This window comes from Perna viridis, chromosome 14, assembly GCF_037379345.1.
Source record: "Perna viridis isolate PV_CMFRI_1.1 ecotype Kerala chromosome 14, ASM3737934v1, whole genome shotgun sequence".
NCBI classification, from domain to species: domain Eukaryota; kingdom Metazoa; phylum Mollusca; class Bivalvia; order Mytilida; family Mytilidae; genus Perna; species Perna viridis.
The window spans coordinates 10,752,038-10,775,307 of NC_142458.1; the positions used below are offsets into that span (position 1 = coordinate 10,752,038).

Consider the following 23,270-nt stretch of genomic DNA (forward strand, 5'->3'; position numbering starts at 1 on the left):
ATCACTTAATATATGTAAACGGTGAGATTATTTGTATGTTGAAACATTTTGTTTTGTAAATGTCCTTTTCACAAAAAGTCGTACATGTAAAATTTGTCTTCGGTTATGACGTCACACATGTAGTAGTTAAAAGTATTATGACGCCATAACTTACGATTTCATAGGTATGACTTTTTATGAAAAGAGCTGCAAGTTTTTTTTTATAACGAAATGCATTTTATGCTCCTAACTTAGAATTCTGATTAAGTAAGGATTTGAAAGTGTAAGTGTTTGTAAGAATCAGGCAAAAAGGGAAATACCGAAAACATGCATGACAAAACCCAACCGATATGACAGTATAGTTTCATTCAATGATGTTTCTCTATTTGAAAAGATTATTTGATCTCTGCATCACTGGCTTTTCTCAGAAATTTGTCAATAGAATGTTAGAAAAATGAGGTTTTTGACAGAGTTATTTCCCCTTGAAATGTTCATTTTCAGTGCATTTTAATGAAATTATAACTCAATGCACCAACATTATATGGAAAATATCATCTTTAAATCCTTGATTCTGGTGGTGCATATAGTCAAATTACACTATCAAAATGATGTTTTTTTTCATACCATATTTTACCCACTGCCTGATTTTTACTGGGATTCACGCTTAAGAATTTCTTTAAAATTTTTTATTGGAGTGAATTATTTTTGAAGCTTTGATAATACATTTATGCGAACCTGTCTGTGAGCCCATATAACAGACCCTAACAATTTCCAAGAGCCTCCACGTCTGTCCATCCGTACCATGCGAAGAATTTGAAAGAACCGTAGTCCACGGAGTGATGTGGCAGCAAATGCTGAGCTGAAGGAACCGATCAACAAAATAATAATGGTGAAAATAATCAAAATTAAATCTGAAAATAGAAAAAAAAAGTACACGACATCAAATCTTGTACCGACACATGCTCTATGAAATGTCACACGAAAGACAATACAATTGTTTCTGTTGGAATCTAGTTTTTTTAATCTACACATGAGTCCAGTTCTAACCTCTCAGAAGAACCGGTTCTAGGACAATTGTCATTGAACAGCTCTACAGCCAGCTCTTCTGGCAGTTTTACTAGCAGAACCGGCTCTACGAGAACATTTCTACTACTAGAATTACACATGTAGTTTTTCCTTCTGACAGTGCTAGCGAAGCCGGCTCAACACAAACAGTTCTACCTGTAGATCCAGCTCTAAACAAACAGTTCTACTAGTAGAGCCAGCTCTATGAGACCGGTTCTATTTGTAGAGCCAGCTCTATGAGACCTGTTCTAATTGTAGAGCCATTTCTATGAGACCGGTTCTACTTGTAGAGCCAGCTCTATGAGACCGGTTCTATTTGTAGAGCCAGCTCTATGAGACTTGTTACACTTGTAGAACCAGCTCTATGAGACCTGTTACACTTGTAGAGCCAGCTCTATGAGAACTATTCTAATTGTAGAGCCAGTTCTATGAGACCTGTTACACTTGTAGAGCCAGCTCTATGAGACCTGTTCTATTTGTAGAGCCAGCTCTATGAGACCTGTTCTATTTGTAGAGCCAGCTCTATGAGACCTGTTCTATTTGTAGAGCCAGCTCTATGAGAACTATTCTACTTGTAGAGCCAGCTCTATGAGACCTGTTCTATTTGTAGAGCCAACTCTATGAGACCTGTTCTACTTGTAGAGCCAGCTCTATGAGAACTATTCTAATTGTAGAGCCAGCTCTATGAGAACTATTCTAATTGTAGAGCCAACTCTATGAGACCGGTTCTATTTGTAGAGCCAACTCTATGAGACCTGTTACACTTGTAGAGCCAGCTCTATGAGACCTGTTCTATTTGTAGAGCCAACTCTATGAGACCTGTTCTACTTGTAGAGCCAGCTCTATGAGAACTATTCTAATTGTAGAGCCAGCTCTATGGGACATGTTCTATTTGTAGAGCCAACTCTATGAGACCTGTTCTACTTGAAGCGCCGACCCTGTTAGAACGGTCAGAAGAGCCAGCTTTAGAATTTTCCGAGGACTGTTCTAAATCTGTCATTGAACTGTTCTTCTTTTGTGAGAGGTTAGAACTGATCGTATCTGTATGTCTATTATATATGTACGTGTAGTGTTCGATCGTAGAATAATAGAAACAAAATATCAGAAAATAAGGGCTGAGTTCACTGGACTTGATTATTTAGCTTCTTCTGTAAAAACGTAATTATTTTTTATTAGAATATATACATCAGGTAACGTTTCGAATAAATATATAAATAATAGATAGAAAAAATTGCAATTGAAGTCTCAATTTTCGAAATTCGTCATTGTTTTGTTACTAAAAAGTATATTATTGTTAAATAAAATTAGCATGGTACATGCACGTACATGTAACTAATGGTGGAGTGTATAATAACGATATACGTTATGTGCTACGATATTATTTATAAATATGTTAACTCATATTTGTTATTCGAAATTAATTATAAATCAGCTTGGACTCACATGCCTCATTTTATTTGTTTATTTACAACATGATAAATGTATGTATCTACATAATGATTTTTTAAGTACCTGTCCATCTAAAGTTCAGGCACTGCCTATGGTCAAGTGATTCACGGATCATACGATGCATTTTTTGGTCTACATATGCTATATTGTCATGAGATAAAATTCTTTTTGTATTTAGATCTGTACTTTTGAGAAAACTACACTTTAACTTCCCGCTAAAATCAACTAAATCAAACCAAAGCAAGAACGATAACTCTTGGAAAGTGCTAATTATATGTACAATCTCTATAATATTTATCTCAAAAGCGCAACCCCCAAATGAAAAACTAAGACTGGTTATGTGATCTGCATGTATAACGGTTTATGAACAAGCAATAAATTTAAAAACTGAAATCGGTGGGTCTTTGATATGCATGGATCACCTCCTGTCTGATTTTTATAAAGATTGATACTTAATTACCTATAACACATAATGGTCGTTTCATAAAACGAAATCTGCCATTCCAACCCTGGTACCTTGACCGGCAACCAGCAGCCCAAATTCGAATTATATACTCCGCAATCAGCCATACTAATAATGCTGGCTCCTAAAGATAAAAAAATCAAATATGAGACTATATTTCCTAACGTTTGTCATTTGAACATTCCAAAGGGTCCTTGCTGCATACAAATAAATGCATCTGCAATAAGTAAAGGCAATTTAAACTAATTGCTGTTGAAATAAAATCTGAAACTTCGTGTACCGGGCCTTTGCGTAATGTTAACATTACTTTTACTATGACGCACACATGCGCAATAATGAAACAAGAAAAATATACTCTGTTTCTAAACGGACCTCAATTGTATACATGTTTGTATGTTGCTAGTAACTAAAAGTACATGTATCAACTTTGTATTATTATTGAAAGAGTAATCAAAAGAACCAAGATTCGAACAGTAAATGAAAAGAATATATCCCATTGAAAAAAAAACAAAAACAAAAAAACTAGAAATGGAAAACAGACAACTAAAAACATGCAATAACCAAAATAATGCGTACAAAGAACAAAGAGACAAAAACAAATGAGCAACTCGGTCATCATAAAAAAATCTGGGAGCATAGACTAGGTGCACTTGACGGGTACACGTCCCCTTTGCGGGGTTGATTGAAAATGACGAGTAAACCACCGACAGATGGCAATACTTACTATATACATAACGATATTAGAGATAACCCCTGTAGCTAGATCATCTATGGTAGCCAAGACACTGAGTACTAAACAGGAAACACAGGCAACAAACCTGCAAAAAATATAATAATGCTATCACTTTTAATTGTATAGGAGAAACTGGTGTCCATTATTCACGCATCGATAGTCATGGAGCCTTCAAAGTCCGTCTATGTTCATCCATGTCTTACCGAACTGTCACGGCCATCTAGGAATAACGGCCATTTTTAATATAGACATATGGGAACGGAAAAGGGGAAATGTAAACAAGCGAATATCAAATATAATCCACACATGCATTTATATAAAATAGATTGATTGTAAGAAAACCAATTACAAAAAGCCACCCCCCCCCTAAAAAAAGCAATAATAAAACAATAAAACAAACAATAAAAGCAACATCAACGAAAAATAAAATAAAAATCAAATACAAAATGAAGCTACTTGTGAATAACGTTCTTTACAAAATAAAATTTGTTAGCATTCGTGATGGTTCAATGGCCCTTGGCTAGATCATTTCCTCAGTCAGTACTTTCTTGGGGTAAATGCATTTTCAGAAAACAAAAGTCAGTTGTTGCATTTATATCAATCACATTACTATTAGTCCATCCAGACCTTCCAAAGAGAAGAGATTTACATGTACCAGACGTCAGTTAGACTTGAAAATTCTCGTTAGTGACGGAAAACCTTTTTAAGTTACAAGGAACTTTCCGACAAATATTGCGCTTCAGGGCAAAACTTTTCTGATTTTAATGCAATTTTCATCCTTTTAAATGTCGCTCTACCCATTACACAATCTTTCCATTCTCTTCAAAATGTCAGAATATACCAAATTACTTAATTATTGCTTTCAAAAACTTAGAGTACCCACTTCATTTAAATGTTTTTTCATCTATAGACTACTTGTTCCGTGCCTTGATTAATGCAGTCCCTACGGTTAACTATCCTATAATCACCAAGTTTTATATAAATTGGAAAAAATGCCGCCGGGGAGCTGAAGTCATTAGAGTCACATTAAGTAAACTTAATGCCAAGAATCTGGAAGCGATTTTTTGTTTTGTTTATATCCATTCATTCATTCATTCATTCATTTATTCATTCAACTCTCGCTCGTCCACTCTTCCGGTTGCTGCTTTATCTATTAATTCATTGGCTCGATCATTCATTCATTTATTCATTCAAATCTCGTCCGCAAACTCTTCCTTCGGTTTGCCAAATAATTAGTTAATTCATTCATTCATTCATTCATCTCCTCTCCGTCAATTCTTCCGTTTGTTTGCCTATTTGTGTGTAAATTCATTCGTATAATAACTAAATCATTTCTTTTTACGTCTATTCATTCCTCGCCCGTTGAGAGAAAGAGAAATAGCTTTAAATTCAAAATGCCTCATCGTTCTCTTAACACATTTCATCATTTTTTGATATAAGAGCCTTTCAGAGTATACTTTAAAGTGTGTTTATATTTGTTTTAGACCCTTTTTGTTATAATTTTTGAAAGTATTTTTTTTTATTAAGGTTTAATTTGTTGCGTTTCATTATATCCGTTCCCTTTACTATCGTATAAAAAAAGGATTGTTGCATCACGAAAAATGGAACGGAAATTTGAAATCTAGTAATTTTTTAATTTATTTAAATCTAACATTGAAGTAAATGCCATGTTTTCATTCATTCATTTATTTGTTAACTAAAATATGCTTCAATACTATTTATTAAAATTATTGCATTGACTTAAATATGGATTTGTTCTTCACATGGTGCTCATTAACATATTGCAATAGTTTAAATGACAATTTGTTATTCAATGTTAGATTAAGAAAAATTCAAAATTTTCTGAATTATTCTCCAAAGTAAAGAAGAATGCGGTTCTGAACATGCAGGTTCAATTTTGTATCCGTTGGACGCTTACCATCCCGAGGCACTTGGTCCATGCTCCCAGTTTTTAGTGGAGTCTGAGTTTCCATTCCTTTTGTTTCATGGTACGTGCTTTCTGTCGTGCCTGTTTTCCATGCTTAGTCTTCGGAATATATTCTTTTGATTTCTATTAGAATTGACTTCCCTTCATTATTTTTATCGTAATTAAAGCAAACGGTTGTTCTGTATCATCATCAAATAGATTGCATTCCTTTTATAAAGAGCAATATGTATTCAAGTAATTTATTTTTTCTACTTTCGTTAACTTCAATGAAAACTAATCCTAAATGTGCTTTTTGTATAAATGTAAGGAGGTAGACCTAGGGTAAGGGACACTACTCTTAAAAATCATTGGAACGTTTGTATTCAGCATTTTACATCAATGTCATGAAAGCATCAAAATAACGTGGACTGATTTTATTCTGTTTCAAATGAAAGCTTGATAGGCTTTGGTGAAATTAAATATGATACAAACACAGCATTTGGAGTAATTTCAAAGAATAATCAAGGGAACCAAGGTTATAGCGGTAATCAAAAGAATGTAATTCAGGGACAAAGACCAGACATGGAAAACAGACATACACAACAAAGAACATAAAGTAACTAAAATCATACACACAAAGTAACAAAAACTAATGAGCAACTTGGACTCCACTAAAAACTGGGAGCATGGACCGGGTGCACCGGTAGGGTAAAAAGTCATACCAAGCAATAGAAGAATGTCAAAGATGTACGGTTTCAAACTGAAACTACAGAGAAATAAAAAAAAAGAACACAAAACCTTACAAATATACAAATGGTTATAACATTTCGAAATTTTCGTCAGTTTCGTTTCTACATATGTAACTTCGGGATCATTAGAAAGGTAAATCTTAAATGGCTATGAAGAATCAAATCATTATAAAATGTGTCAGTGGACGATGTTTTATCCTTTTCACTTTTCGTGCGGGAGCAGAGTAGCTGACTGGTTAAGATCTAGACATTTGATTTGTAATAAAGAGATCAATACCTCTGTGTTCTCAAATTTCATATGTGTTCAAGTTTTCAGGTACATACCCTAGCCTCTGGGTTTCATCCATTTTCAAGCCTGGATTATCGGGCTTTCTTCCCCAAAAGTCTGACAAACATGCAAGAAGCTTATATTATGCTAGCAAAAACGGTCGTCGTCGTCGGTTGAAGAAAAAATAATATATATATAAATATGAATAAAAAAAATAATACTCTATTTCCGAGTTGCGGACCAACATTTTGTCAACATTTGTCTGGAGCAGGTGTCTATTAGGAACACGTAAGGTTTTCCATCCGATATCGACGATACTTTAGAAAATCTCGAAAGTCAAAAGGGAATTCCTCGTTCTACTGATCCTGCCATAAATTTTCTTTGCCCGTGATACAAATGAAAATCATCCTTATATAACCTACCAACAAAACGAAACATCCGGTAAATTTTAGAAATACCGTTGTGTTTGTCTGCTGGGGATTCCATTTTCATTCGAGTTACCTCTTATTTCTGCACCCGAATCCGAACATCGATTAGAGATACTTCGAAATTACACCTACTCTTACGGAAGGTAACTCTGCAAAAACAAGATAAAATATGGCTGCATCCCGAGCTCCCAAGCAGGGAATAGAGCTAATCCTAATTCCTGACTTGTACATGTATGTTATATTCACGTCACATTTAAGTTCCTGGCTCAAGTATTTATACATGTACACATGTATTAAGAAAAATGACAATAAAGCATTATTGCTGTAACGAATAACCCGATAAAACATTAAAGTTACGAGTGATTACCTGAATTTTTGATGAAGAACGTATTGAAATGCTAAGACCGACCTCCATTTTATTGTTTACTACCTGTATCTCGAAACGGTTTATTACAATACAAAATCTTCTTTGTTTTTGCTTTTTTATAACATATTCATCATGCAGAACTAGATATGTGTCATTAAAAAAAAACAATCACAATGCATTTAAATGGTATACAAGACACCATTCTCATGAAACCACGGAGTCACGTATATATATATCATACAGGTGGCTTAAACTATGATTTATTTATTTTTATTCATTAGAAACAACGTTAAAATACGACAACTGTTCGCTGGTTATCTCGGAAGCAGTGTACATAATACATTTTTTCTATTATTTCAAAATGCTAATGTTTTTGAAGTAAGATTGAACGACGAAATGCATTCATTTGTTTTGCCATCATTATGAGGATAATAAACGTTTCTGTTTAAAAGTCATTTTAAACATGTATAAATATAAATTCAACATAATTGAATGCTGCTGTTAATGGAGGTATATTTATTATTTTATTAGAAAATTCCACTACTCTTAAAGCGGTAGTATTGTTGCTATAAAATTATATTAGGAACATAAAGACCGACCAAACAGAACTGTAATTCAATCAGAATGGTATTCTGTTTTACACAGAAGGAGACAATATCGTTATTGAAATCTTAATTCCGAGATCGAAACGTGTAGCAAAGGTTTTAACTGTTGATGGAAACAGATCACATGACATGGTCTGGGACTTGACATGTCTGAGAACATTATCTAATGAAAAAGAAACAAATGAAGTAAATGAACAAAAAAAAATTATACCGTGATATATCTATCAAAATATCTTTCAATTTGGCAGTGACAACAAATCTGATGGAAAAGCGATGCGGTTAACCAGTCTCGAAATAATATTTCAAATACTAGTCTGTGCAAGAATCAGTCAGGCTCTGTGTTGCATTTACCAGAAATTAGTAGAAACATTTTAAATTATTTCAGAGCACCTCAATAGAAAAAGCATATCTGTACAGAGGCAGTGATGATTATACGACTTGTGACCATTTACAATCTATTGAATGCACGTTGATAAATTACTCAAACTTGTTTTCGTTATTATAAACTTTCTTTTGTTTTCTTTTTTTTATATAAAATGAACAAGTAAGAAACAAAAATAAATTTTCTACTATTTCTTGTCCGTTTATCTACTATTAAATGTAGCCCAAGATCATTTCAATTACTGTTTTGCACCAAGAGTGTTTTTTTATCTAATTATGTTGAATACTTTTTATTAAAAAAATGTTTGTTAAAATATTTAAGCTGCTTAACTTACTGTCTTATTCTTAGTTTAACCTGTTCTTAATAGTAATGTTTGTTGTTGTGTGCCATTATTTATCTTATAGCGTAACGAAGGAAAACCTCAAAATGTTAAGTAGCAGTATTATTAAGAATCATGCAAAATCTGAAAAATGTGATACACCCCCCCCCCAAAAAAAAAAAAAAAAAGGCTATATATTTTTATTTCTGTAATTAAGTTGTTTTATGGGTCTATACTACGAAATGTGTTATTATTCATTCAAATCTGCCTGCTTTTAGGAGATAATCAACATTGAAAATCCAGTAGATTCGATTGTATTTGGGCGTCATTTACCGAGTTATCTCCCTTAATTTTGAAATCTACAGTGCATTCTATATAATTTTTATCTCCTACGAACACGGGATATATGAAAAACCGAATGTTAATTTCTGTATACTATGACATTTCAAACAATGTATCAAAAGTAAAAATATGTAGGCTTTTCACCCATAAATCACATTTTGCATGATTCCATAGAAAAAAAATCACACACATTTGTAAGGTCAGGCAGCACCTGGTGGTTTCCATATTGTAATTAAAGCATGCTGCAAAATGCTTACGTTAAAGGATTAAAACAAATCAAAAATCGATCAGATATACCACTAGTTTAATTTTCATAACACGTTTTCTAGGTAAATATCTATGAATTACCTCCCTTTGGAAAATTGTTCTCTAGTGCTTTCTTTGAATAAAAACCTGTCTCTAAAGAACAGAATTTAGGATATCCACGTGTCATTCGCAAAAAAAAAAATAGATTTTCATCAAGAATAGGAAAGCGTATAATTAAAGAGATAATTAACTAATAGTTTCTAATAACCAAAATACATGAATTATCAGTCGTGCTGAGAACGAATTAATTCTTCCGTGATCAGAATAATTATCATACGTTGCATATATCCATTTCATGTACAGAATAATTAATCTGATGCTGAGAAGCCTGTCAAAGAAATCACCTAACAAAATTAGTTTTCTTCTTTAATGAAGAAATGCGAATGTTATTATTAAAAAAAAAACGATGTAATTATCAAACAGCCTTATACAAAAGATGAGATAATTGAATCATTATCGCGAGTATGTAATCAAAAGGGTGAAAATTTATGCATAGTATTTTATTTAGCTGTGCATTTTCATAGACAAAAAGGTGTATACTTCTAGTATTAAACCTGACATGCTTGATATTCCAAAACTTCATAGTATGGCACCATTACCAAAGACTAGCAAACTTGGACGCCAAAAGTGTTCTTTTAATGAGTGGGTACAACATTTACGTTGCATGACATGTATCATCTACAAAAATAATTACTTTCAGAACATGCATTCATACCTTAATCAGTATTAAGGATTACTTTATGAATCGTTACCCTTTTGTACGTATAACAATACGTATTTATGAAATGTTTTTTGAAATGGTAGATATTTGTGCATATGGAATTGAGAACGTATATTTGTGCGACGCGTCAGACATACATTGTGGCAGAGAAGGGAGGGTGGGGTATATAATGTGCTGAATAAAAAAAATCTTGCTTTTTGTGTTAATTATAGGAACGACATGCTCTACCGAAGAAAAAATATTGATACGGGAGCTGCCGTGTGAGCCTCTACGTCCCCTTCTGTCTAATTTACAGACTAAACCACTGCACCACAACAATGTGTAAATTAAATATTCTTTATTCTTTGCTAATAATTGATGCTCAATTACAACGATACTCTTGCAGGAGAAAAAAACATACATGTATGCAACGAATTAGTTTCGAAACCACGAAGACGTCGACGGTTTTCTCCCACAAAGAGGACATAGTCCACCACGAAGTTTTACTATGCATACATAGAGATAATTTTGCTGAACAAATAGCATAGAACAAGTCACAATTGAAAATTAACTTTCGGTTTTCGCAATTTTGTAGGAGTAACAAAGTAATTAATATCTGAAATGAAAATACAAACGCAATTAGCTTATTTATTCCTGTCTCAAACGGAAGTGCTTTATTTAAAAGAAAGGCGGATACATACATGTGCATGAGAATAATTACGATTTATAAAGCCATGAGATCGTTACACGTAAATACCTGAAACTATGTTAATCAAAATGTTTTAGAACAACATATCCTTTGTAATTAGAAACAATACACTGATTGTAGTAAAAGAGCAAACGAAAACTGAAATCTATCATATAAAAGATACCCTGCTGTGTTTATACGTTCCAACTCAAACAAGTGTTCTTTGATACGTAATTCACTAATATTTCTTGACATTTCAAAAGCACGCTGTTATCAGCCTTAGAGAAATGTTATTTTTGTTCTACGTTTGGCATTATTCATGTTCTGCTGTTGCTAATCACTATATACTTATCCGTCTAAGAATCGGGCAAAATGTGTATAAGGTGTGGCACTTGAAGGAAAAAAACCGCGAGTTTTTTTTGCATGAACCAAGGTTTTGATAGGTCAAATTTAGTCAAAATGTAGTATGGAAAAAAAATCTGGGACATTTTTTTGCACTTTTCTTTATGTAAGCAGTAAAAATAGTATATCACAGATGCTTCAGGATCAATTTAAAAAGCTTTCCAGTTGTTTTCTAGATGTATTAAGGAGGTAGACCTAGGGTAAGGGAAATAACTCTTGAAATCAGTGAGATGTTTGTATCATATTCCATGTCACCAAACCCTATCCTAATCTTTCATATGAAACAGAATGAAATCAATCCAAGTTACTTTAATGCTTATATAAAATTGATGTTAAATGCTGAATACAAATATTACAATGATTTATAAGAGTTATTTCCCATACCCTAGGTCTACCTCCTTAAATGTATTAAAGGAAAATCTCTGCTGTTTATATTTCGCTTTACAGATTTGAAAGAGTAACCAAGGAAACCAAGAGTCTAGCGGAAATCAGAAGAAGATAATCCGGGGACTAACACAGACAAATACACATGCACAACAAAGAACATATAGTAAACAAACTAATACATACAAAGAAACAAAAGTGAATGAGCATCTCGGACTCCACTAAAAACTGGGAGCATGGACTTGGATCGTAAGCTACCCTAAACGTATCATAACAAGAATAAATAAGAATTAAGATAAGAGAAACCATTACCCAAAAAGTGACCGTGTTGGTTAAGGACATATATGGTAACATCTCATGCAAAAGTAATCAAGGAAACCAAGATTCTATTGGAAATCAAAGAAGGTAACCCAGATTGAAACATCAGATATGAAAAACCGACACACACAACAAAGAACATAAAATAACGAAAATACTACGAACAAAGAAACAAATGTTAAAAAGCAACCTGGACTCCACTAAAAACTGGGAGCATGGATCATGTGCGTCGTTCGGTTAAGCGTTCAGTCGCAGGGCATGAGCGATGTACTGTATTAATTTGCATAGAGGGGTAAGGTTTATCACTGTGGCAGAGGTGTAAGGCGTTCAAATAACGAATATACTCTATGTGCAAGAGTTTGTTGGAAATCAAGACATATGTAAATGGTCAAATCAAGGTAATGGTGTAATGAGAAAAATCAGAAATATTCATGTCAAAACCACACAGACCTGACAATATGATTTCACTCAAGGATGTTTCCTCTTTTTGGAAAGACCATTATTTGATCTTTGCATCACCGGATTTGCCAGTAAATTTTTTGAGAGAGTTATCTGCCCTTTAAATGTTTATTTACAGTTAATTTGAGTGAAATTATATCTCAATGCACCGACATCGTATGGAAAATCTGTTTTTTTCCCTTGATACATGTATTGATCTTGCAAATTGTCAAATTACACTATCAAAATGATGGGGTTTTATTTCATACCATGTTTCACCAACTGCATGATTCTTACATAGACTGACTTTTTAAAAATCATATTATCAAGGAACTTTTTGGGCTTATAAATTGATTCAGTTATTGTAAGTTTGTAATGTTAAAAAATAGAACAACTTCGGAAGGTATTTGTATCAGGCAGGGAAAGTTAAAAGTTCATGTTTATAGATGAAATGTTATTTTGCCATGAAGTTTGTAAATAAGATGAAATTGTATCATATATTGTAATAGTGCATTTTATCCGATGTTGTTAATCCTATAAAATTGTAATATCTATTATATTTTCTTAAGGAATGAAAACTTGTATACAGGCTCACCTTCATTATGTAATTTGCAATTCTGTAATGTATTTTGAATATTTCACATTAGTATTCTGACCGATTTTTTACATTGACAAACTTGCACTAACGCTTCCATTTACTTATTTTTTCAACAAATTGTAGACGTCTGAACGTATGATCTATTTAACTAAAACCGATGAAATCGTGAATGTTATATAAAATTGATAACTTATTTTTCCAGAATATTGGTCAATGAAGACTTATAACTGATTCTATCTCTTTTCATCTAGATGCTAGACAATTTAATTTGGTGGAATAGAATATACCACTTTGCTATAAATTAGATCAAAGATGACTTCTGTAGAATATATTATTGTCTGCAAGAATTTATTCGTCTCATTAGTATTATAGCAGGTTTGCCCTTGTAATTCTTATAGTAGAACTTCTCGATACTGGGTTCGGTTTGCTACTTTGATATCATTTTATTTGAGCACCTTTTGGATATTATCAAGGTTAAGATGTCGACCCGTTTGATATGTCTTGGATTAAAATTCTGCTAATAAAAAGTTACTCCTTGAAATACGTGTTCGGCATAACGCAATTTTGAATACAGATATCTGTTATTTATGTATTTGACCACGTTCATAATGCAGAATAGTTATTTTTAAAAAATTATTTTAACTATCAATAAAATTTGAACAACACTTTAATTGTTCAACTTTTCAGCTTTTTTTATTTTATAGAGATAGTAAAAATTCGCCTACGGAAAATCCGTAACGTACAAAATGAACAAGTTAGAACTAAGTTACCTGTGATAGTGACCTCTCGGTATGTTTCTGTACTAAAATATGTGAACAGATATTGCATTTAATTAAAAAATAACGGGTAATTTCCCTTTTTTCATATATTATCAAGCAAATAATTTAGGAAAAATGGATTAAAACCATTTGTGCTCTTCATGCTTGTTTCGATCCATATGCTGGCCATTTATGTTGTTACATGTACAATATATCAAATGGATTTCTTCAAAATTCTATTTCATTTTGAATTCATACTAAGCGATTAAACAAGGGAAAAAAAGAAAAGATGGGACATTTTCCCATTCAGAATACAACAAACACCCACTACATCGTCTTAATGAATTTAGGACACATCAACAAAGCACTCTAGTAAAATCAGCTTTGATTGATTAGTTACAAAGTTACGAACAATATCGATAATGAAATCTAGCTGTTAGGATTAGGACATGCTAAGATTCTATGGCAGAGACTGATCAGATGTGGAATAACCGGGCGACTGACCTCACAAATGGATTGCTATAGGCGTAGAACGGATATGGTATCGCAATACAATCAAATTAAATAAGTCAGTGCTTGGTCAATATAATTTCTTAGGTAACATGAAGCAGCGATATGTGGAATGACTTGATATCTATCATAGACATATACTTCGTTCTTAATACTGAAAGTAAATGTTTTGAAGGCTTGGTTTGTTTGGCAGATGAGATCTGATATCCAGTGTACGAGATTTCGGCATACATTTTTGAAAAGAGCTCCAGAAGTTTTTAGATATTTCGTTCCTCTTCGATTTCATTTGTTTTGGCTTGTCATTTCGTTTTATGAAAGGTTTGGTAGATATATTCATATAAAGTGTTTATAAACAAGATAAAAAGTTCAAGACATCTGGGACAAAGGAAAAAAAATCTTGGCGCTTTTGAAACCTATTTAATCGAAACAGAAAACAACTGACACTTCAACAATCTAGACCACACAAAGAGCATGCGCAGGATACATGGTTTTGCTAAATATCTTTTTCATTGTGTGAAGCCTATCGAAAAAAACGTAGGCATAGTTACAAACTTTTATATACGAGTGTTGTTTTCGTGTTTCTGTTAAGGTTTAGACAGTATAAGTGTGGCAGACATAATATGAATAAATAATAATAATAATAATAATAATAGCTTTGCAAGAGAGAAAAAAAGCAAGTATAACTCTTGACTCTTTATACTGTACATTCAAAGTCCACTCCGTTACCCATTTGGTCGGAAGAGTTATTTAGTTAGGCAAATAATCGTTTTTTTTTTCGTGGACCTTTACAGTGTATTCATCTGCACCATGAAAACTAATTTGTTCAACGTGTCATAGTTTTCCTTTCCTCTTACGTCTACCCCTGATTTGACTTTTTATAAGCAACTCGACAGGTGTTTCTAGAAAAGCAGAGGACGCTTACCCTACCAGTGCACCTGGTCCATGCTCCCAGTTTTTAGTGGAGTCCGAGTTGCTCATTTACTTTTGTTGCTTTGTATGTATGGCTTTGGTTACTTTATGTTCTTTGTTGTGTGTTTTTTTTTTGTTTTATGTTCTTATTTACTTTTGTTATTATGTATGTGTTATTTTAGTTTTTCTATGTTTTTTGTTGTTTTGTTTTTTTTCCATGTCTGGCCTTTGTCGTTGGATTACATTCTTTTGGTTTCCGCTAGAATCTGGGTTCCCTTGATTACTCTTTAATAAAATTTAGATTTGGTTTAGACACCCGTCCAGTTGATACAGGGGTCGATGTAAACATCTTATATCTATAGCGCATTTATTCACTTCGAAATGGTGCGCATGGATAACAGATTTTTTTTGTATTTTGTTTAAAGTTCTTCTTCATAAACAAAAATGGTGCATTACTAAACTAAAACTGTAGAACAAGAAACATATTAAAATTGCACTTTTTGTAAATAATTATAACCTGAAGTAGTATGAATGACTTTCAAACCGTCAGAGAAAACAGCTATTATCATCGAAAGACAAACTAGCAGGTGTAAGCATGTTAATAATTACCTAATACAGATTGGGAGCTACATTTTGAATCAATAGGTTTTAATCAATGTGTAATTAAATTGTACTCAATGTGTTTTGCTTTTCCAAACATACTGTTAATTCCTAAGTATTTCAGTACCAATCCATCTAAACATCAGGTACTTGCCGGGGGTGGAGGTGATTCATGATGCAGACAAACTCTCTGAGCAAACGATCCCCTTTCAAGTGATCCACACTTTTTTTCGCATACGGATCAGTATTTCTTAGAATAAACATGCATCATTTCCCGAAAAAAAAAACACATATAGATAAAGAACGATAACTCTTGCAAAGTATCAAGTTCATGTTATTTCCCATATGAATTGTTATATTTAACGATAATGGTTATTGGTATAAATCATATACATGATATTGCACCAAAATATACATAAATATAATGACAAAAGACACAAAGAAAACACTGTAATCAAATTACTGTAATTACACAAAGATGACATTAAATGAGTTCTAATATTCCATGGTTGTTACATTGTTACATTATGGTGTATCCATCTGCACCATAAAAACTGATGTATTCAACGGGCCATAGTTTTCCTTTCCTCGTTTGCCTACCCCGGACTTGACTTTTTAAGAGCAACTCGGTGGGTGTGTCTAGAAAAGCAGAGGTCGCTTACCCTACCGGTGCACCTGGTCCATGCTCCCAGTTTTTAGTGGAGTCCGAGTTGCTCATTTACTTTTGTTACTTTGTATGTATGATTTTAGTTACTTTATGTTCTTTGTTGCGAATGTCTGTTTTCCATGTCTGGTCTTTGTCCCTGGATTACATTCTTTTGATTACCGCTATAACCTTGGTTCCCTTTATTACTCTTGCTATAACCTTGGTTCCCTTGATTACTCTTAACTGTACGAGCATTCTTTGAATGTTGAATAAGTGAGCAATTTGTTTACATCTTGACATACAATATAAACTGACAACGTTTTAACAAAGATATATAATCATGAAACACCATTCAACGAATTTGGGCAAAAAAAAATTGCTCTCCTTATCTAAATACATGTTTCAGAAAATTTCAATATTATAATCCAAATCTTTAGAATAAGAATAAATAAAGATGCCTGCCCATATTTCCTTTGTGACCATTTCTTTTATAGATTACAACCCAATAAAAGAATATAAATATTTTATCTTCCGACAAGAGTTAGTCCGTAATTAGATAAATTTGATTGATCGGTGTCTGAAGCGTCGTTCAAATGTAATAATATAAAAGTATGACCTTTAACGAAAATAAGGAAAGCAATAGTTTTCTGATATAAAAGACCCTTTGATCATCCACATGCACAGCAATGGAAATTTAGGCTAAGCAAAAGACGGAGAAGTACATTTCTAGTATACATGTATGGTCATTATATTATTTTTGAAAAATATTTAGTTTATTTTCAAATACTTTAATTATCAGAACGCATTCCATTTACATGTTAATGCTCAAAACAATTGGATGATTAAACGACATGTTAATGTCTCGACTATTGGGAAGCACTATACTGCCTTTTTATTCAAAAACAGCTTTGAAAATTGCTCCGGTGGATATTTCGGTCAGTTGGGTACCAGATTCCTCCTTCTTATTTAAACGTAGGTTTGCATTTTGTATTTTTTGAAGAAAAAAAAATGAAAGTGTGTCATTTCATACCACCATTTTACTTTAAATAACCCCATATAACAATTTGCATATTTGCTTAACTTCTTGATCACTTATGAAAACATCTCACTAGATATACCTTGTTTTTTTATTTGTTTATTGGCTTAATGATATCAACCTTTTTACTAGGAGATAGATCAAATTCATTTCAATCGAATTTCACCCATGAAAGCACTAATTTGATTAAATAGGCCAATGCTTAATTTTTCATCAAGAAATGACTTCATATACAGCATTTAAAACTACACTTATGGATAAGATATGCATGTGTTTCACTTTTAGGAATCAACATCGCAAACCTCAGAAACCAGTAGTTCAGAAAATAATGGGAAACAATGCCTTTCAAATGGAGAAATATTATACCAATAATTGTAATTATGTCTTAACACAATCCTTGGTACATTAGTAGTATAATGTGTGGATAAATAAAAGGGCGGACAGACAATAATAAAAGTCAAATTCACATTTTCTACTTCTAAACACAGCTAATTCGTTTTTTTTTTACTTACGTTGTATACATTTATTATATATTGTGAGATCCGATTTCAGTTTCAAGCGACGTCTGCTTCGTATTTTTTGTTCAAAATAGTTTGACCTTGCGGGGTCGACCAGGGAAGCATGGGTACTTTTTTGTGTGTTTTTCTTCAAGTTTTTCATCTTTACTAAGGGTAATAAAGGGAACCAAGCTTATAGCGGTAATCAAAAGAATGTAATCCAGGGACAAAGACCAGATATGGAACACAGACATACACAACAAAGAACATAAAGTAACTAAAATCATACATACAAAGTAACAAAAGCAAATGAGCTCCACTCGAACTCCACTAAAAACTAGGAGCATGGACCAGGTGCACCGGTAGGGTAAGCGTCCTCTGCTTTTCTAGAAACACCCGTCGAGTTGCTCATAAAAAGTCAAGTCCGGGGTAGAAAAACGAGGATAGGAAAACTATGATGCGTTGAATAAATCAGTTTTCATGGTGCAGATGGATACACCATAACGATCCACGAGTTCATGATGACGACCATAAAACTTCTGTAGTGATGACTTTTAGCAACATAACCCTGTTCCATAAGCCTAATTGTTCTATTAGGAGCGTCAGTATCGACATAATTTAAATACATCAAAATCAAAATCAACAACACGTGATCACATGGAATAAAAACGATCTACATACATAATGTAGCGAACAGAAAAAAAATAGATAACAAAAACAAAAGACATCCAACACATAACTAAAACACTAGCAATATGAATTTCAACAAAACTCCAATTGCTCCAGAAGGAAAGTATGTCCTGCTTCCCCAGCGTCACCCGTTATATTACAAGTAAAAATAATCCGGTAATACTCTACCAACGAAAATGCAACTCCCCGACACGAGTAAGAAAGGGATTCAGTCAACACAATCAGTACTAGGGAGTATCATTCAGACTGTTCAAATAGTTTAAATTATAAATTTTATAAAAAAGAAAACAAAAAACAAAACAAATAAACAATGCCAGATTTTGGAAACTGAAACGACCTTTGTTTGTAAAAATAAATAGAACAAGTGTTTTTTAAATGTAGAGATACTTTTCTTAAAAATAATACATACCTATTCTTTGGTAATTTTATCTCTGCGAAAACTAAAAGTTTCTTAGTAAGCAGATTTATTCTCCGGGACATTTTACTACATAAAAGGCCTTTCGCGTTGCCTGGAAATGTTAATTAGAAACAACTTTTGTGATTTCTTGCTGGTGACATTTTTTTAATCTAGAGCTCGAATCATGACAAGCACATCTGACACATTTTTTTTCTGACATAAAACTCTGAAAATGTCAATGACACTATGTTAACTCTGCGTGGCCTTGTACTCTGGTTTTTGTATAAGCAAAGTTAATGAAAGCATTACACGCAATATTGAACTTTGCTTAATAATTATCTTTAAGTAATACACGTTGTATAAACATCAAGGTTGCATCTAACAGAAATTGATCCTTCTTTGAAGATTACTTTGATTATTTTTACTTACTACTATTGTCAGGGTTTAAATTTTTGTATACCTGGTTTTCATAATATTTAAAAAAGAAAATCTATAGTGAGTCGCAAAACACACACACACACACAAATACACACACACATAAACAAAAAAAAATAGAATCTTCAATTAGCCAGGAACTGATTTACAGAAATAATGAGAGGAATTACTTCTATACATTGAGTAAGATACAAACACAGACACAATCCAAGAACTACCTATTATAAAATTGGGAACGAGCCATGAATAACCAGACAAACGTTAAGACGATGGACCAGAAACTACTAAATTGAGGTAAGAGATATATGGTAAGGGAACTTTTGTATTTACCATTTTAAATCAACCTCGCGCAAGCGTCAAACTAACTTGGGCCGATTTCATTTTGTTTCAAAGCAGAACTTGAAAGGTTTGGTGAAATTGAATATGATACAATTATATCACTAATTATAAGAGTTATGTCCCTTTCCCTAGGTCTACCTCCTTAAGAATAATGAACGAGCAAGGAATGACCAGATTTGCTCAAGGTTTGAGAAATACATGACTTTACGAGATTTGTCAGTCCAGACTGTAGCTACCAAACACCTGAATTGAATAGATTCAGGTAGTCTTGATATAAGAAAGTACAAGAGCCAAGAAGTACGTGACACACACATATATTAAGATTAGGAAAGTACGTTTATATCTGAAAAGGGAAGAGTAGGGAACTTTCAGGCGTGTGGATTTATATCATGTGAATAAAGCGTGTTTCAAGGACTAATGTTTTTGTTTTAATATAAAAACAACATATACACTCATATACAAGAGGCTCCCAGGAGTTTGTATCGCTCACCTGGTTAAAATTGTCTTTCAAGGGCAATAAATTTAACAAGGCGTTGTCCAACAATTATGACTCAAGAAGATTTTGGTAGGACTATCATAAGGATCATTTCAGCTATTGAAAATTTCTTTTTGTCTATTATAGTCTCAAGATATTGACTGAAAATTGTGAAAAAAAACCGTCTTTTTTCATCTTTCAAGGGCAATAACTCTTACGAGTCACCGGACAACTTTGAACCCTGAGGACTTTTGTAGGCTTTACAATAAAGGTCATTTCAGCAATAGAAATAATTTTGCTAAACCGAACGGTTTTGGAAATATATGCGGAAATCTACTTTCTGACACTTTTTCTATTTTTAGTACCGGCCGCTATGTTTTTCGACTGATCCAAAATCCCCACAACACTGCTATGCAGGATACCCCAACACACATTGGTACTAAGCTTGGTTCCAATTGGTCAAGTAGTGTCAGAGGAGAAGAGTTTTGAAAATTCCTAACGACGACAATGGACGACGACGACGGACTTAAAGTGATGACAATAGCTCACCTGGCCATCACCTTAAATGAGATAAGCACTAGAAATTTATAATTTGCCAAGTTTGAATGAAAAGATATGTTTACTCCATCTGTGAAAAGAAATTTGAAATTCAATACAAATACGAATGATGTGTATAATCATAGAACATTATAATTTGTGTTTATGTTTTATTCATAATTTCTTGGTAGCTACTTATTTTGTGACGTGAGTTACGTGAGTGGTACAGAAAAAAATGTTTGAAAAGAAAAAAAAAACAAACAAACAAAAAAACAAAAAAAACACTGAATACACTTATCTATACCAGACAACTCAAAGTCCATCTATACGACCTTTTGAGGAAGCGCTTCGTTTTAGACATGTTTTCTATGAATATTATTTTGTAGATGCCCTGCACACCATTAAAAGCAAAAGTCTTTGCAATACCTTGAAGGCAGTGGACTCAGAAAGTAAATTCAAAAATCTTTTTAATAACGTAAACGCAGTCGACTCAGGAAAAAAGTAAATTCAAAAGTCTATGTAATAACTTGAAATCAATGGACTCAGGAAAGAGGTAAATTCTTAACTTGTCGAGATTATCGATGTTAACTCGTGATGGAACCTATTATTCATAATGAGTACAAAAGGTCGAACACTGACCATTTCATGTATTCAAATAACGTTTCCTTAGCAGATTAATATCTGCGCATCTCGGTAAATGATGGTTCACTGCGTCAATTTCAATGTATATCACATTTTTCAATGTTTTATCGGTAGAATACAGCTACCTCTAAACGTACAAAGACTTTTATAGAAAATCAATTTTGTCATTATCAATATTGATATATCGTCATTGCAAATATGCTGAAATATCTGTAAGCTGATAAATGTTATATCTGTTACGAGAATTATGTAATGTAACACATCTTCAATTTTGCTACCAACAGTTAAGTAAATACGTGTATTGATCTAGTATTTATTTGTAATAATATCGAAAGCTAGATAAAGCAATAATGTCCATGTTTAAATTGTGTAAAACACATAAGTTAATTTTAAACAGCAAAAGCAATACAAATATAACAAAACCCCAGACACATTCAATTAACCTCACCTCAATGAAATGTGACCCGTGCAGGTCCGGGTGTCAAACGAATAAGCCCGCAGCAACGCTAAGCTTGTCGTACAAGGCGACTTAATAGTGCTCAGAACCCTAGCCGGGGGATATGGCGCTCTGCCTTCAGAGCAACTGGGTTGTGTGCCCCAGGTGGTGAAATGGGGTACCCCTGGCGGTTATATGCTGGTGTTGTCAGGCTAAAATACGGAAAAGCTGACCATAAACCCTTGTGGTGCACCGTGTTGGGAAAAATGCCACATTGCTCACACGTTAAAGAACCCTACTTTGGTAGGAACCATAGGGCTCCACCACAGGAGGCTAAATTGCCCGACCCTGCCCACCCAAGTAAAATGTATATTGCGATGTTCGGATGTAGGATTTGCATGTTATGCCTAAATCAAGTCGGCAGGCATTTCTAGAAAAGCACAGGACGCTTACCCTACCGGTGCACCTGGTCCATGCTCCCACTTTTTAGTGGAGTCCGAGTTGCTCATTTACTTTTGTTGCTTTGTATGTATGGTTACTTTATGTTCTTTGTTGTGCGTGTCTGTTTTCCATGTTTGGTCTTTGTCCCCGGATTGCATTCTTTTGATTACCGCTATAACACTGGTTCTTTTGATTACTCATGTAAGGTGATAATTAAAACCAGAAGTAAAAGAAGGAGTCTGAAATCATAAAAAAATTGTTAGCAAGGGTCGACGACTAAATTTAATCAGAAAACATAAAATTTAAACTAAGCTGTTACAAAATATCAATTTATGAAAAAGCTTTCGGTAAAGTTTGTGTTTTACTTGTTAATGCTATTAAATAATTGATGAGGAAATAATAACACGAACAATTCAGGTGTATAAATAAAAAAATATGAAGACGTCTTAGGTGCATGGCGTCGTTGATCATATTGCCATCAAAATGTCACAGAATATATAACTAAAAGCTTCATTTTCGATGTATCAGCTTTGGTATTGAATAAAGATAGAAAAATTCAATTGGTTAAATGAAAGTACAAATCTGGTAAGTATTGGTATTGGTAGTCAATTTCACAAGGACTTCTCAGTGTTAAATATATATAACGCGTAAGTTATACCGCTAAAATGCTATTTTCTATTGAGGCTTCATTAATAATGACTAATTATACATTGAAAATTCTTATACAGACTAAAAGCTGAGTTACTCGAACACGTAACAGCATGCAACAAACTAAAGTACATTCAATGCAAGTAATAAAGTATTTCATACAATTTAAGAAGTAGATCAATGCGCTGGGGTTAACTAGTTTTATAACGCCTTGATCAATCCACGTTGATATAAGGTAGATAATGGACTGAAGCAGAAAACTAACAAAAACTTATATTCACTCAATAATTCATTCAATTTTCTTCATAAAATTTCTCAGTATACGCCATGTAAAAAAATGAGATATTCAATTAAAGAACGCTTACAGTTGAAGAAAGCTAGCTTA

General features: G+C 33.2%; 1 protein-coding gene across 5 annotated transcripts in view; it reads right to left on the reverse strand.

The window, feature by feature from the left end:
• Positions 1–23,270, reverse strand: part of LOC148598190 (potassium voltage-gated channel subfamily KQT member 1-like) — a 68,668-nt gene that overhangs the window by 15,825 nt on the left and 29,573 nt on the right. For all 5 annotated transcript variants that reach the window (XM_088560949.1, XM_088560948.1, XM_088560947.1 and 2 more), the window contains exons 3-5: positions 3,681–3,774; positions 2,954–3,080; positions 715–890 (exon numbers count right to left, since the gene is read on the reverse strand). In XM_088560949.1, coding sequence (XP_088417075.1) covers positions 715–890; positions 2,954–3,080; positions 3,681–3,774 — 397 coding nt within the window. The remainder of the gene's footprint in view (positions 1–714; positions 891–2,953; positions 3,081–3,680; positions 3,775–23,270) is intronic.